At 46.4% G+C, this 16,518-nt stretch overlaps 1 protein-coding gene across 1 annotated transcript in view; it reads left to right on the top strand.

The window, feature by feature from the left end:
* LOC126108215 (U4/U6 small nuclear ribonucleoprotein Prp31-like) overlaps nucleotides 1–16,518 on the top strand; it is a 138,408-nt gene that overhangs the window by 52,806 nt on the left and 69,084 nt on the right. The window contains exon 2 of the mRNA XM_049913449.1: nucleotides 4,751–5,150. Coding sequence (XP_049769406.1) covers nucleotides 4,751–5,150 — 400 coding nt within the window. The remainder of the gene's footprint in view (nucleotides 1–4,750; nucleotides 5,151–16,518) is intronic.

Here is a 16,518-nt window from a genome sequence, read left to right as displayed (position 1 = left end):
AATTAAGGGAGCTATAAAGTTTCATTTAGTTGTACATTTGTTCGCTTGAGGCGCTGTTGACTAGGCGTCAGCGTCAGTTGATGCTAAGATGGCGACCGCTCAACAGAAAGCTTTTTGTGTTATTGAGTACGGCAGAAGTGAATCGAGGACAGTTGTTCAGCGTGCATTTCGAACGAAGTATGGTGTTAAACCTCCTGATAGGTGGTGTATTAAACGTTGGTATAAACAGTTTACAGAGAATGGGTGTTTGTGCAAAGGGAAAAGTTCTGGACGGCCGAGAACGAGTGATGAAAATGTAGCACGCATCCAGCAAGCATTTGTTCGCAGCCCAGGAAAATCGACTCGCAGAGCTAGCAGAGAGCTGCAAATTCCACAATCAACTGCATGGAGAGTCCTACGAAAAAGGTTAGTTATGAAACCTGAACGTCAACTACCCGAGGCGATGGATCGGCCGCCAGGCAGCCCGTGACAGAGAACTTCATCACTGGCCTCCAAGAAGCCCTGATCTTACCCCCTGAGATTTTTTCTTATGGGGGTATGTTAAGGATATGGTGTTTCGGCCACCTCTCCCAGCCACCATTGATGATTTGAAACGAGAAATAACAGCAGCTATCCAAACTGTTACGCCTGATATGCTACAGAGAGTGTGGAACGAGTTGGAGTATCGGGTTGATATTGCTCGAGTGTCTGGAGGGGGCCATATTGAACATCTCTGAACTTGTTTTTGAGTGAAAAAAAACCTTTTTAAATACTCTTCGTAATGGTGTATAACAGAAGGTTATATTATGTTTCTTTCATTAAATACACATTTTTAAAGTTGTGGTATTCTTTTTGAATCACCCTGTATTATGATACAAAATTCCCCGTCGTCTGCATTCTTCAAACTTTCTCACACTAGTACGTACAGCGTTCATCAGTAGAACAATGATCCAAATATATACTTTAGACCACATTTACGCATCATTCACACTACTAAAAGTATATGCAAAACTGTACAAACATTAATAAATGAAAAAAGCCTTCAAGAAATAAACTTTTTAAATGGAACCCCATTAGTTTTGTTAGCACATCTGAACATATAAACAAATAAGTAAGCAGTGCCGTTTGTTGCATTGTAAAATGTTAATTACATCCGGAGATATTGTAACCTAAAGTTGACGCTTGAGTACCACTCCTCCGCTGTTCGATCGTGTGTATCGGAGAGCACTTAATTACGCAGGGATCCAAAGGGAACGGTGATGGACCTTAGGTACAGAAGAGACTGGAACAGCACATTACGTTCACATGCAAACACCTTTTTATTGGTCTTTTTCACTGACGCACATGTACATTACCATGAGGGGTGAGGTACACGTACACACGTGCTTTCCGTTTTCAATTACGGAGTGGAATAGAGTGTGTCCCGACATGTGAGGCCAATAGATGTTCAATGTGGTGGCCATCATTTGCTGCACACAATTGCAATCTCTGGCGTAATGAATGTCGTACACGCCGCAGTCCATCTGGTGTAATGTCGCCGCAGGCTGCCACAATACGTTGTTTCATATCCTCTGGGTTTGTAGGCACATCACGGTACACATTCTTCTTTAATGTACCCCACAGAAAGAAGTCCAGAGATGTAAGATCAGGAGAACGGACTGGCCAATTTATGCGTCCTCCACGTCTTATGAAACGCCCGTCGAACGTGTACCTCACCCCTCATGGCAATGTACATGTGCGTCAGTGAAAAGACCAATAAAAAGGTGTTAGCATGTGGACGTAATGCGTTGTTCCAGTCTCTTCTGTACCTAAGGTCCATCACCGTTCCCTCTGGATCCCTACGTAATTCGGTGCTCTCCGATACACACGATCGAACAGCGGAGGAGTGGTAGTCAAGCGTCAACTTTAGGTTACAATATCTCCGGATGTAATTAACATTTTACAATGCAACAAACGGCACTGATTACGTATTTGTTTATATGTTCAGATGTGATAACAAAACTAACGGGGTTCAATTTAAAAAAACGTAGGTTTGTGTTAAAAATCATACTTCCCTGCATTTTTTTATGGTTTGTATTAACCTGTTACACTAGCCCCTCTCCTCACGTTCGGTCTGTGGAATCGATTCGTCAGTATTTGATGTGGTTTACGAAATATATCCAGCGGTAATGTTAGGTGACTCACCCTGTATATATACAGGGTGTTACAAAAAGGTACGGGCAAACTTTCAGGAAACATTACTCGCACACAAAGAAAGAAAATATGTTATGTGGACGTGTGTCCGGAAACGCTTACTTTCCATGTTAGAGCTCATTTTATTACTTTTCTTCAAATCACATTAATCATGGAATGGAAACACACAGCAACAGAACGTACCCGCGTGACTTCAAACACTTTGTTACAGGAAATGTTCAAAATGTCCTCCGTTAGCGAGGATACGTGCATCCACCCTCCGTCGCACGGAATCCCTGATGCGCTGATGCAGCCCTGGAGAATGGCGTATTGTATCACAGCCGTCCACAATACGAGCACGAAGAGTCTCTACATTTGGTACCGGGGTTGCGTAGACGAGAGCTTTCAAATCCCCCATAAATGAAAGTCGAGAGGGTTGAGGTCAGGAGAGCGTGGAGGCCACGGAATTGGTCCGCCTCTACGAATCCGTCGGTCACCGAATCTGTTGTTGAGAAGCGTACGAAAACTTCGACTGAAATGTGCAGGAGCTCCATCGTGCATGAACCACAAGTTGTGTCGTACTTGTAAAGACACATGTTGTAGCAGCACAGGTAGAGTATCCCGTATGAAATCGTGGCGGTGAATCGAGGAAGTACAGTACATAGTGACGAAACTAAAATGAGCTCTAACATGGAAATTAAGCGTTTCCGGACACATGTCCGCATAACATCTTTTCTTTATTTGTGTGTGAGGAATGTTTCCTGTAAGTTTGGCCGTACCTTTTTGTAACACCCTGTATATATAATTGAGAAATTTATAATGAGATAAAACTCCGAAAATGTGAACAAAATTATTTTTCGATTCTAACTTCACTTAAGCGTTTTTGCAGAGTATCCATGCAGCTGTAGATGTAGAGGAAGCAGCTACAGGGTGTTTCAAAAATGACCGGTATGTTTGAAACGGCAATAAAAAGTAAACGAGCAGCGATAGAAATACACCGTTTGTTGCAATATGCTTGGGACAACAGTTCATTTTCAGGCAGACAACCTTTCGAAATTACAGTAGTTACAATTTTCAACAACAGATGGCGCTGCGGTCTGGGAAACTCTATAGTACGATATTTTCCACATATCCACCATGCGTAGCAATAATATGGCGTAGTCTCTGAATGAAATTACCCGAAACCTTTGACAACGTGTCTGGCGGAATGGCTTCACATGCAGATGAGATGTACTGCTTCAGCTGTTCAATTGTTTCTGGATTCTGGCGGTACACCTGGTCTTTCAAGTGTCCCCACGGAAAGAAGTCACAGGAGTTCATGTCTGGCGAATAGGGAGGCCAATCCACGCCGCCTCCTGTATGTTTCGGATAGCCCAAAGCAATCACACGATCATCGAAATATTCATTCAGGAAATTAAAGACGTCGGCCGTGCGATGTGGCCGGGCACCATCTTGCATAAACCACGAGGTGTTCGCAGTGTCGTCTAAGGCAGTTTGTACCGCCACAAATTCACGAAGAATGTCCAGATAGCGTGATGCAGTAATCGTTTCGGATCTGAAAAATGGGCCAATGATTCCTTTGGAAGAAATGGCGGGCCAGACCAGTACTTTTTGAGCATGCAGGGACGATGGGACTGCAACATGGGGCTTTTCGGTTCCCCATATGCGCCAGTTCTCTTTATTGACGAAGCCGTCCAGGTAAAAATAAGCTCCGTCAGTAAACCAAATGCTGCCCACATGCATATCGCCGTCATCAATCCTGTGCACTATATCGTTAGCGAATGTCTCTCGTGCAGCAATGGTAGCGGCGCTGAGGGGTTGCCGCGTTTGAATTTTGTACGGATAGAGGTGTAAACTCTGGCGCACGAGACGATACGTGGACGTCGGCGTCATTTGGACCGCAGCTGCAACGCAGCGAACGGAAACCCGAGGCCGCTGTCGGATCACCTGCTGCAGTAGCTGCGCGTTGCCCTCTGTGGTTGCCGTACGCGGTCGCCCTACCTTTCCGGCACGTTCATCTGTCACGTTCCCAGGCCGTTGAAATTTTTCAAACAGATCCTTTATTGTATCGCTTTTCGGTCCTTTGGTTACATTAAACCTCCGTTGAAAACTTCGTCTTGTTGCAACAACGCTGTGTTCTAGGCGGTGGAATTCCAACACCAGAAAAATCCTCTGTTCTAAGGAATAAACCATGTTGTCTACAGCACACTTGCACGTTGTGAACAGCACACGCTTACAGCAGAAACACAACGTACAGAATGGCGCACCCACAGACTGCGTTGTCTTCTATATCTTTCACATCACTTGCAGCGCCATCTGTTGTTGAAAATTGTAACTACTGTAATTTCGAATGTTTGTCCGCCTGAAAATGTACTGTTGTCCCAAGCATATTGCAACAAACGGTGTATTTCTATCGCTGCTCATTTAGTTTTTATTGCCGTTTCAAATATACCGTTCATTTTTGAAACACCCTGTAGCAACGGCTAGTAAAGAAATATATAGTGTCTACCCGTGAGTAAGTTTGTGTGGAAGTCCTGTAGAGCGAGTGCTACTCGCACTTGCGCGGGTATTCCCCTTTTTTCGCCGACTGCGGTGGCAGCTCACGCGTGCACGCCTCCGGCCGACTGCCCCGCAGGTGGCGAGCGGGTGCGAGCAGCCGAGCACGGTGTGGGAGGCGAGCGCGGCGTGCAGCGACCTGGACGGCGACCTGGGCGCGGCGCACGCGCTGCTGCGCGGCCTCTACGGCCGCCGCTTCCCCGAGCTGGAGGCGCTCGTCCGGCCCGGCGCCGCCTACGCCGCCGTCGCCAGGCGCCTCGGCTGCGCCAGCGCCGGCGGCGGCGGGGGCGGCGCCGGCTACGGGGGCGTGGCGTTCGGGGGCGGGCTCGGGGGCGGCGCCGTCGCGGCCGCGCTGGCGCCGCTGCTGCCGCCGGCCTCCGTCATGGTGGTCTCTCTGGCCGCCGCCACCACCAGGGGACGCAGCCTCACCGAGCACGAGCAAGGTACGGCGCCTACACTGCACGGGAGTATCCACAAACACCCCCACATGTCCGCTTTTTCACAAAATTGAGTTTTTTTTCCGTTATTCAATTTCGATTCTCCTGAAGGCGGCGGGCTAGCAGCAGCTTAGTACGTATTATATCTCTTAAAAAAAAGTAATGTTACTACACTCCTGGAAATGGAAAAAAGAACACATTGACACCGGTGTGTCAGACCAACCATACTTGCTCCGGACACTGCGAGAGGGCTGTACAAGCAATGATCACACGCACGGCACAGCGGACACACCAGGAACCGCGGTGTTGGCCGTCGAATGGCGCTAGCTGCGCAGCATTTGTGCACCGCCGCCGTCAGTGTCAGCCAGTTTGCCGTGGCATACGGAGCTCCATCGCAGTCTTTAACACTGGTAGCATGCCGCGACAGCGTGGACGTGAACCGTATGTGCAGTTGACGGACTTTGAGCGAGGGCGTATAGTGGGCATGCGGGAGGCCGGGTGGACGTACCGCCGAATTGCTCAACACGTGGGGCGTGAGGTCTCCACAGTACATCGATGTTGTCGCCAGTGGTCGGCGGAAGGTGCACGTGCCCGTCGACCTGGGACCGGACCGCAGCGACGCACGGATGCACGCCGAGACCGTAGGATCCTACGCAGTGCCGTAGGGGACCGCACCGCCACTTCCCAGCAAATTAGGGACACTGTTGCTCCTGGGGTATCGGCGAGGACCATTCGCAACCGTCTCCATGAAGCTGGGCTACGGTCCCGCACACCGTTAGGCAGTCTTCCGCTCACGCCCCAACATCGTGCAGCCCGCCTCCAGTGGTGTCGCGACAGGCGTGAATGGAGGGACGAATGGAGACGTGTCGTCTTCAGCGATGAGAGTCGCTTCTGCCTTGGTGCCAATGATGGTCGTATGCGTGTTTGGCGCCGTGCAGGTGAGCGCCACAATCAGGACTGCATACGACCGAGGCACACAGGGCCAACACCCGGCATCATGGTGTGGGGAGCGATCTCCTACACTGGCCGTACACCACTGGTGATCGTCGAGGGGACACTGAATAGTGCACGGTACATCCAAACCGTCATCGAACCCATCGTTCTACCATTCCTAGACCGGCAAGGGAACTTGCTGTTCCAACAGGGCAATGCACGTCCGCATGTATCCCGTGCCACCCAACGTGCTCTAGAAGGTGTAAGTCAACTACCCTGGCCAGCAAGATCTCCGGATCTGTCCCCCATTGAGCATGTTTGGGACTGGATGAAGCGTCGTCTCACGCGGTCTGCACGTCCAGCACGAACGCTCGCCAACTGAGGCGCCAGGTGGAAATGGCATGGCAAGCCGTTCCACAGGACTACATCCAGCATCTCTACGATCGTCTCCATGGGAGAATAGCAGCCTGCATTGCTGCGAAAGGTGGATATACACTGTACTAGTGCCGACATTGTGCATGCTCTGTTGCCTGTGTCTATGTGCCTGTGGTTCTGTCAGTGTGATCATGTGATGTATCTGACCCCAGGAATGTGTCAATAAAGTTTCCCCTTCCTGGGACAATGAATTCACGGTGTTCTTATTTCAATTTCGAGGAGTGTATTATATCTGGTTTTATCGAGCGCCAGGCTGCCTACAAATTACTGTAAATGCAATAGCGTAGTAGTACTCAGCTCTGAAATTATTACTATCACAGAAAATAGACAAGTTTTAATAAAATTATTTCACTGGATTACTTCAATTAATCTCACTGAATATTTTTACTTAATTTCTTCCGCTCCGGCTATCAGACATTGTGCTGTGAAAAAATATTTTTAAATGTACCGCGTAATGGCGGCTAATTGTTAACAGTCAGAGATTACTGTTACTCGCTCCGCAGCAGCGGGAAACATGCTAAATAATTTTCATTAAATATTCTTTTCATAAGATAAATGTGGCGTAGGTTCTTGAAATAACACACGGAGATCACTTTATACTAATATATTCTTACTAGGACACAGTTTACACCATTAAATATTTGCAATTACGCTACGACAGAAACAAATGCTAGCGCAGCACAATAGCTTGCGTACCTTCATCCAGCTAACACCAGAACGAACAGAACAAAACAGACTAGACCGAAGAATGAACATTGCATTGTGTTTTATACTCTTACAGAGATGATAATACTTCTTTTAATTACTTACACATTATAATCTCATACACTAAAAATAATGTCTTTTCTGCATTTATCGATATATATTGTATATTTTTACAGTTAAATCAATGATAAATCAATGTTTGCAATTCATTTTGAGTCACATACAGTCATTTTTATTTATTTTTTACCTCGATAATGGTGAATATTGCAAAAGGGACACTACATACTCTGCTATACAGCCTACAGACTATTTAAAAACGTGGTCTCGCGGTAACGTTCTCGCTTCCCGATCACTGGCTCCCGGGTTCGATTCCCGGCGGTGTCAGGGATTTTTCCTGCCTCGAGATGACTGGGTGTTCTTGCGTCGTCTTCATCATCATCATTCATCCCCATTACGATCGGAGGAAGGCAATGGCAAACCACCTCTACTAGGACCTTGCCTAGTACGGCGGTGCGGGTCTCCCGCATCGTTCCCCTACGCTCCGTCACGGAGTATGGGACATCATCATCATCATCAAGAAGAAAAGAAACAATAAAAGCAGGCGATAAAATGGTGACTTAAATCGTAAAACGGCGGAAAATTGTGGAAAGGTAAAACGTAAAGCAAAGGGGTTGGCAATGCTAATAAAATACACAGGTATCAGACAAGTAACACGATAAACACACAATTTAAAAAAAAAACATGGCGACAGTCTGGTTTCTGTTCGCAAGAGATAAAAAATCACGCCCAGCGACAGTATGATGTCCGTTCGCAACACTTCCCAAAAGCCACACAACACTGAACACTCACTGTAAAACACTGCACCAAAATGTCGGCACAAAGATGACACTCCCTAGCCAAGGGCACATGAGGGGGAAGGGACCTGGATGAGGGGGAAAACATGGAGGGAGGAGAGGAAAAAACGGAAGCGGGGGGTGGGGGAACCAAAGGAGGGAGAGGACTCATAAGAGGGGAGAGAGGCAGGGCAGACGCGAGAGGGAATGGGAAAAGGCAGAGGAGGGAAATGCAAAAGGACTCGAGGGAGAGAAGCGGGGCAGAGAGAGGGTAGGTGGAGAAAAAAGACGTAGACGATAATTATAATGCTTTTCTCAAGACTTTTCTCATGCTCTTTGAAAGTTGCTTTCCGTTAGAACGTTTAAAACAGGGTACTAGCACAAACAGGCAGCCTGGGTGGCTGACTAGAGGGATAAGAATATCTTGTAGAACAAAATGGCAATTATATCAAAACGTTAGAAACAGTCAAAATCTAAATGCAGCAGCTCATTACAAACAGTATTGTAAGGTGCTTAAAAATGTTATTAGGAAGGCAAAAAGTATGTGGTATGCAGATAGAATAGCTAAGTCTCAGGATAAAATTAAAACCATGTGGTCAGTCGTAAAGGAAGTGGCTGGTCTGCAGAGACAGGTCGAGGATATAGAATCAGTGCGTAGTGGGAATGTCTGTGTTACTGGTAAGTCGCATATATGTACAGTATTTAATAATCACTTTCTGAATATAGCAGGGGAACTAAATAGAAACCTAGTCCCAACAGGGAATCATATAGCGCTCTTAGAAAAACGTGTTCCGAGACTGTTACCTGAAATGCTCCTCCATGATACTGACAAGAGGGAGATTGAGTTAATAATTAAATCACTAAAGACCAAGAACTCTCATGGATATGACGGGGTATCTAGCAGAATACTGAAGTATTGTTCTATGTATGTTAGCCCAGTTCTCAGCCATATCTGTAACTTTTCCTTTAGGAGTGGTCGGTTTCCTGACCGATTAAAGTACTCGGTAGTGAAGCCACTTTATAAAAAGGGAGACACTGATAATGTTGACAATTTTAGACCTATTTCTATGCCATCGGTGTTTGCTAAAGTTATCGAGAAGGTTGTATATACAAGGTTACTGGAGCATTTAAATTCACATAATTTGCTGTCAAATGTTCAGTTTGGTTTTAGAAATGGTTTAACAACTGAAAATGCTATATTCTCTTTTCTCTGTGAGGTTTTGGACGGATTAAATAAAAGGTTGCGAACGCTAGGTGTTTTCTTTGATTTAACGAAGGCTTTTGACTGTGTTGACCACAAAATATTACTGCAGAAGTTGGACCATTATGGAGTAAGGGGAGTAGCTTACAATTGGTTCGCCTCTTACTTTAAGAACAGAAAGCAGAGGGTAATTCTCCGCAATATTGAGAGTGGTAGTGATGTTCAGTCCCAATGGGGCACTGTTAAGTGGGGCGTTCCCCAAGGGTCGCAGAAGTTGGACCATTATGGAGTAAGGGGAGTAGCTTACAATTGGTTCGCCTCTTACTTTAAGAACAGAAAGCAGAGGGTAATTCTCCGCAATATTGAGAGTGGTAGTGATGTTCAGTCCCAATGGGGCACTGTTAAGTGGGGCGTTCCCCAAGGGTCGCAGAAGTTGGACCATTATGGAGTAAGGGGAGTAGCTTACAATTGGTTCGCCTCTTACTTTAAGAACAGAAAGCAGAGGGTAATTCTCCGCAATATTGAGAGTGGTAGTGATGTTCAGTCCCAATGGGGCACTGTTAAGTGGGGCGTTCCCCAAGGGTCGGTGCTGGGGCCACTGCTGTTTCTTATTTATATAAATGACATGCCTTCTAGTATTACAGGTGATTCAAAAATATTTCTGTTTGCTGATGACACCAGCTTGATAGTGAAGGATCTTGTGTGTAATATTGAAACAGTAACAAATAGTGTAGTTCATGAAATAAGTTCGTGGCTTGTGGAAAATAATTTGATGCTAAATCACAGTAAGACTCAGTTTTTACAGTTTCTAACTCACAATTCAACAACAACCGATATTTTGATCAGACAGAATGAGCATATTATAAGCGAGACGGAACAGTTCAAATTCCTAGGCGTTCGGATAGATAGTAAGCTGTTGTGGAAAGCCCATGTCCAGGATCTTGTTCAGAAGCTAAATGCTGCTTTATTTACCATTAGAACAGTATCTGAAATAAGTGACACTTCAACACGAAAGGTAGTCTACTTCGCATATTTTCATACGCTTATGTCGTATGGTATTATTTTTTGGGGTAATTCTTCTGATTCAAAAAGGGCATTTTTGGCTCAAAAACGGGCTGTTCGAGCTATATGTGGTGTGAGTTCGAGAACCTCTTGTCGACCCCTATTCAAAAATCTGGGAATTCTGACATTGCCCTCACAGTATATATTTTCTTTAATGTCGTTTGTTGTTAGCAATATTAGCCTATTCCCAAGAGTTAGCACTTTCACTCAGTTAATACTAGGCAGAAATCAAATCTGCATGTAGAATGCACTTCCTTGACTCTTGTGCAGAAAGGAGTGCAGTATTCTGCTGCATCCATTTTCAATAAGCTACCACAAGAACTCAAAAATCTTAGCAGTAGCCCAAACTCTTTTAAGTCTAAACTGAAGAGTTTCCTCATGGCTCACTCCTTCTATTCTGTCGAGGAGCTCCTGGAAGAGCTAAAAAATTAAGCAAATTCCAGTGTTACATTGTTGATTGTCTTCATTTAAACTTACGACTTGTCACCTGAATATGTTTTTTTTAATATTTCATTTTATCTGTTTCTAATATCGTGTTATAATTTCATGTATTGACTCGTTCCATGACCATGGAGACTTCTCCTTAATTTGGTCCCACGGAACAATAAATAAATAAATAAATAAAAAGGGGATGGAAGGGGGGGGGGAGACGGAGCCCAGGAAAAGAATGGAGGAAAGGAGGGGGGTGAGGATCAGAGTTGATAGGAGGGATACATGGAGGGAGATAAGGCATTATCCAGGAGGGGGAGTTGATGGAAACCACCTTGGGAAAGGAGATGAAGGGTGTAGAGATGGAGGGTAAGGGGGACACAACAGTGAACAAAATTCAGTTACCTAGGATTTTGTACTTTAAACGCATGAGCCACTCTGGAAATGAGATCTCTTAGAATAATATCAGGCACACACACACACACACACACACACACACACGCACACACACACACACACACACATATATATATATATATATATATATATATATATATATATATATATATCGATTGATAGTCACTGGGCCAAATATCTCACAAAATAAGCGTCAAACGAAGAAACTACAACGAAAGAAACTCGTCTAGCTTGAAGGGGGAAGCCAGATGGCGCTATGGTTAGCCCACTAGATGGCGCTGCCATAGGTCACATAGGTCAGACGGATATCAACTGCGTTTTTTTTAAAATAGTAACCCCCATTTTTTTGTGTAGTACGTAAAGAAATATGAATGTATTAGTTGGAGCACTTTTTTCGCTTTGTGATAGATGGCGCTGTAACAGTCACAAACGTATAAGTACGTGGTATCACGTAACATTCAGCCATTGCTGACGGTATTTGCTTCGTGATGCATTACCCGTGTTAAAATGGACCGTTTACCAATTGCGGAAAAGGTCGATATCGTGTTGATGTATGGCTATTGTGATCAAAATGCCCCACAGGCGTGTGCTATGTATACTGCTCGGTATCCTAGACGACATCATCCAAGTGTCCGGACCGTTCGCCGGATACTTACGTTATTTAAGGAAACAGGAAGTGTTCAGCCGCATGTGAAACGTCAACCACGACCTGCAACAAATGATGATCCCAAAGTAGGTGTTTTGGCTCCTGTCGCCGCTAATTCGCACATTAGTAGCAGACAAATTGCGCGAGGATCGGGAATCTCAAATACGTCGGTGTTAAGAATGCTACATCAACATCATCGATTGCACCCGTACCATAATTATACGCACAAGGAATTGCATGGCGACGACTTAAAACGTCGTGTACAATTCTGCTACTGGGCACAAGAGAAATTACGGGACGATGACAGATTTTTTTGCACGCGTTCTATTTAGCGACGGAGCGTCATTCACCAACAGCGGTAACGTAAACCGGTATAATATGCACTATTGGGCAACGGAACATCCACGATGTCTGCGACAAGTGGAACATCAGCGACCTTCGCGAGTTAATGTATGGTGCGACATTATGGGAGGAAGGATAACTGGCCCCCATTTCATCGATGGCAATCTGAATGGTGCAGTGTATGCTGATTTCCTACGTAATGCAGGATGGCTGGCACATAGCTCGCGTGCGGTTGAAGCGGTATTGAATAGCATACTTCATGACAATCTTCGTATATCCATAATTAAAATGGACGACTTGGGACATCAGCTGGTATAATATATGTTAAAAAATGACATAATTCCTCCAGCTGTATTAAGGTGTTGATTTTATTGGCAACTAGTTTCGATGTTGTTACAACATCATCTTCAGGCCCATACTTGTTTACAGTAACCGTATGCGTCTAACAGTAGTAGTCAGTGGTGAGGTAGGCGTGTTCCATGCGGAAGGCAGGTACTAACTGATCAATTACTAGCTTTAGACACTAGTGTAGTAAGTGGTGTGTGACACATACGGTTACTGTCAACAAGTATAGGCCTGAAGATGATGTTGTAACAACATCGAAACTGTTGTTGTTGTTGTTGTCTTCAGTCCTGAGACTGGTTTGATGCAGCTCTCCATGCTACTCTATCCTGTGCAAGCTTCTTCATCTCCCAGTACTTACTGCAACCTACATCCTTCTGAGTCTGCTTAGTGTATTCATATCTTGGTCTCCCTCTACGATTTTTACCCTCCACGCTGCCCTCTAATACTAAATTGTTGATCCCTTGATGCCTCAGAACATGTCCTACCAACTGATCCCTTCTTCTTGTCAAGTTGTGCCACAAACTCCTCTTCTCCCCAATTCTATTCAATACCTCCTCATTAGTTACGTGATCTACCCATCTAATCTTCAGCATTCTTCTGTAGCACCACATTTCGAAAGCTTCTATTCTCTTCTTGTCCAAAGTATTTATCGTCCACGTTTCACTTCCATACATGGCTACACTCCGTACAAATACTTTCAGAAACCACTTCCTCACACTTAAATCTATACCCGATGTTAACAAATTTCTCTTCTTCAGAAACGCTTTCCTTGCCATTGCCAGTCTACATTTTATACCCTCTCTACTTCGACCATCATCAGTTATTTTGCTCCCCAAATAGCAAAACTCCTTTACTACTTTAAGTGTCTCATTTCCTAATCTAATTCCCTCAGCATCACCCGACTTAATTCGACTACATTCCATGATCCTCGTTTTGCTTTTGTTGATGTTCATCTTATATCCTCCTTTCAAGACACTGTCCATTCCGTTGAACTGCTCTTCCAAGTTGCCAATAAAAACAACACCTTAATACAACTGGAGGAATTACGTCATTTTTAACATATATTTCATGACAGAGATGAACCTTATTGAGCATGTTTGGGATGCCTTGCAACGTGCTGTTGACAAGCGATCTGCACACCCTCGTACTCTTACGGATTTATGGACAGCCCTGCAGGAATCATTGTGTCAATTCCCTCCAGCACTCCTTCAGACATTAGTCGAGTCCATGCCATGTAATGTTTGGCACTTCTGCGTGCTCGCTGGGGCCATACGCGGTATTAGGCGCGTGTACCAGTTTCTTGGCTCTTCAGTGTGTAATCCACACTGGTTTGAAATTCAGCATAACTCCAGGTGAATCCAGCAAGAGGCCAGCTATTCTCAACTAAGGAAGATCGAGGAGGAACAGCAGTTTTCTGCTTAGCCTCCAGTACCTCAGACCAAAGGATTGGTCGGTATTCTTGCGACCTGCGACCTGCGCCTTCGTCAGTCTTCGATGGTTCATCTGAAGATGACTGGCAGGTATCCAGTCGAAATGTCGTGAAGTTCACGACGACAGGCTGCAATCCTCAAACCTCTTCGAACAGCTCATAAAGCTTTGTAAATAAAGCGAACTTTATTAACCTTCTACATCGTTATTCTGCACATACACTCCTGGAAATGGAAAAAAGAACACATTGACACCGGTGTGTCAGACCCACCATACTTGCTCCGGACACTGCGAGAGGGCTGTACAAGCAATGATCACACGCACGGCACAGCGGACACACCAGGAACCGCGGTGTTGGCCGTCGAATGGCGCTAGCTGCGCAGCATTTGTGCACCGCCGCCGTCAGTGTCAGCCAGTTTGCCGTGGCATACGGAGCTCCATCGCAGTCTTTAACACTGGTAGCATGCCGCGACAGCGTGGACATGAACCGTATGTGCAGTTGACGGACTTTGAGCGAGGGCGTATAGTGGGCATGCGGGAGGCCGGGTGGACGTACCGCCGAATTGCTCAACACGTGGGGCGTGAGGTCTCCACAGTACATCGATGTTGTCGCCAGTGGTCGGCGGAAGGTGCACGTGCCCGTCGACCTGGGACCGGACCGCAGCGACGCACGGATGCACGCCAAGACCGTAGGATCCTACGCAGTGCCGTAGGGGACCGCACCGCCACTTCCCAGCAAATTAGGGACACTGTTGCTCCTGGGGTATCGGCGAGGACCATTCGCAACCGTCTCCATGAAGCTGGGCTACGGTCCCGCACACCGTTAGGCCGTCTTCCGCTCACGCCCCAACATCGTGCAGCCCGCCTCCAGTGGTGTCGCGACAGGCGTGAATGGAGGGACGAATGGAGACGTGTCGTCTTCAGCGATGAGAGTCGCTTTTGCCTTGGTGCCAATGATGGTCGTATGCGTGTTTGGCGCCGTGCAGGTGAGCGCCACAATCAGGACTGCATACGACCGAGGCACACAGGGCCAACACCCGGCATCATGGTGTGGGGAGCGATCTCCTACACTGGCCGTACACCACTGGTGATCGTCGAGGGGACACTGAACAGTGCACGGTACATCCAACCCGTCATCGAACCCATCGTTCTACCATTCCTAGACCGGCAAGGGAACTTGCTGTTCCAACAGGACAATGCACGTCCGCATGTATCCCGTGCCACCCAACGTGCTCTAGAAGGTGTAAGTCAACTACCCTGGCCAGCAAGATCTCCGGATCTGTCCCCCATTGAGCATGTTTGGGACTGGATGAAGCGTCGTCTCACGTGGTCTGCACGTCCAGCACGAACGCTGGTCCAACTGAGGCGCCAGGTGGAAATGGCATGACAAGCCGTTCTACAGGACTACATCCAGGATCTCTACGATCGTCTCCATGGGAGAATAGCAGCCTGCATTGCTGCGAAATGTGGATATACACTGTACTAGTGCCGACATTGTGCATGCTCTGTTGCCTGTGTCTATGTGCCTGTGGTTCTGTCAGTGTGATCATGTGATGTATCTGACCCCAGGAATGTGTCAATAAAGTTTCCCCTTCGTGGGACAATGAATTCACGATGTTCTTATTTCAATTTCCAGGAGTGTATATAAATGCGCGTAGCATCGTCACCGAACGCCGTCTGAATCTTCCTACTTGTTTCCTTGATGCAATAGCGATTCTCTAGTTGTTCCGTCATTTCCCTAGCAATGATAAACCGAGGCGAGCATTACATACTACCTAACTCAACTCCTGCTTGCCAGCAACTGAGCAACTGACCCTATCGACAGGCGGGAAAAACTGAACTGGGCGACAACCAGATGGAAACAATTCGGAAAATTCAGACAGTCTTCTGTGACGATGCTGTGGGCATTACACAGATTAACCATAGAATACTGTTGGTCGATTCGACGAACACGTTCCCCTTCAGTAAGCCTCCCTCTTGTTGCGGTCGGGAGGGCTCGAGGTCTTCACAGTAGTGCCTGGTGGGGGGGAGGGGAGGGGGAAGGGTGGCTTGAAGGCGGGTGTGTCCAGTTGGCTCTCTGATTCCGCCGGTGAAAGGGACCTACGCCGCTCTTCACTCAGGTAAACCGTATTTCGTCCCGAAGCTATAGCATCAAATCGAGGAAGGTGGCTCTGAGCACTATGGGACTCAACTGCTGTGGTCATAAGTCCCCTAGAACTTAGAACTACTTAAATCTAACTAACCTAAGGACAGCACACAACACCCAGCCATCACGAGGCAGAGAAAATCCCTGACCCCGCCGGGAATCGAACCCGGGAACCCGGGCTCGACGAAGGTATGCACGTAAATGTTGATTCGTCGAAACGCCTAATGTGTAGTGTTCAGGAACAAAATGGACTCGTCGATTCGACGAACGTGTAATAATGAGCGGCCAATTTGCAGTAGGTGTCTGGTTGAATGTTCGTTGCAAAGAACGTTTTGGTTTGAAGTGGGCTATGGCACCTATTCCACAACTTTCAGTTTCTTTTTAGGCCCTGTCGAAGTGCCCAAAACTGAGAGTTATAGATGCAATGGAATCAGAGCTTTACATGATCTGAT

This window comes from Schistocerca cancellata, chromosome 11 (assembly GCF_023864275.1).
Source record: "Schistocerca cancellata isolate TAMUIC-IGC-003103 chromosome 11, iqSchCanc2.1, whole genome shotgun sequence".
Lineage (NCBI taxonomy): Eukaryota > Metazoa > Arthropoda > Insecta > Orthoptera > Acrididae > Schistocerca > Schistocerca cancellata.
Note: the sequence above shows the minus strand (reverse complement) of the source record. Positions and strands in the feature narration are given on the sequence as shown.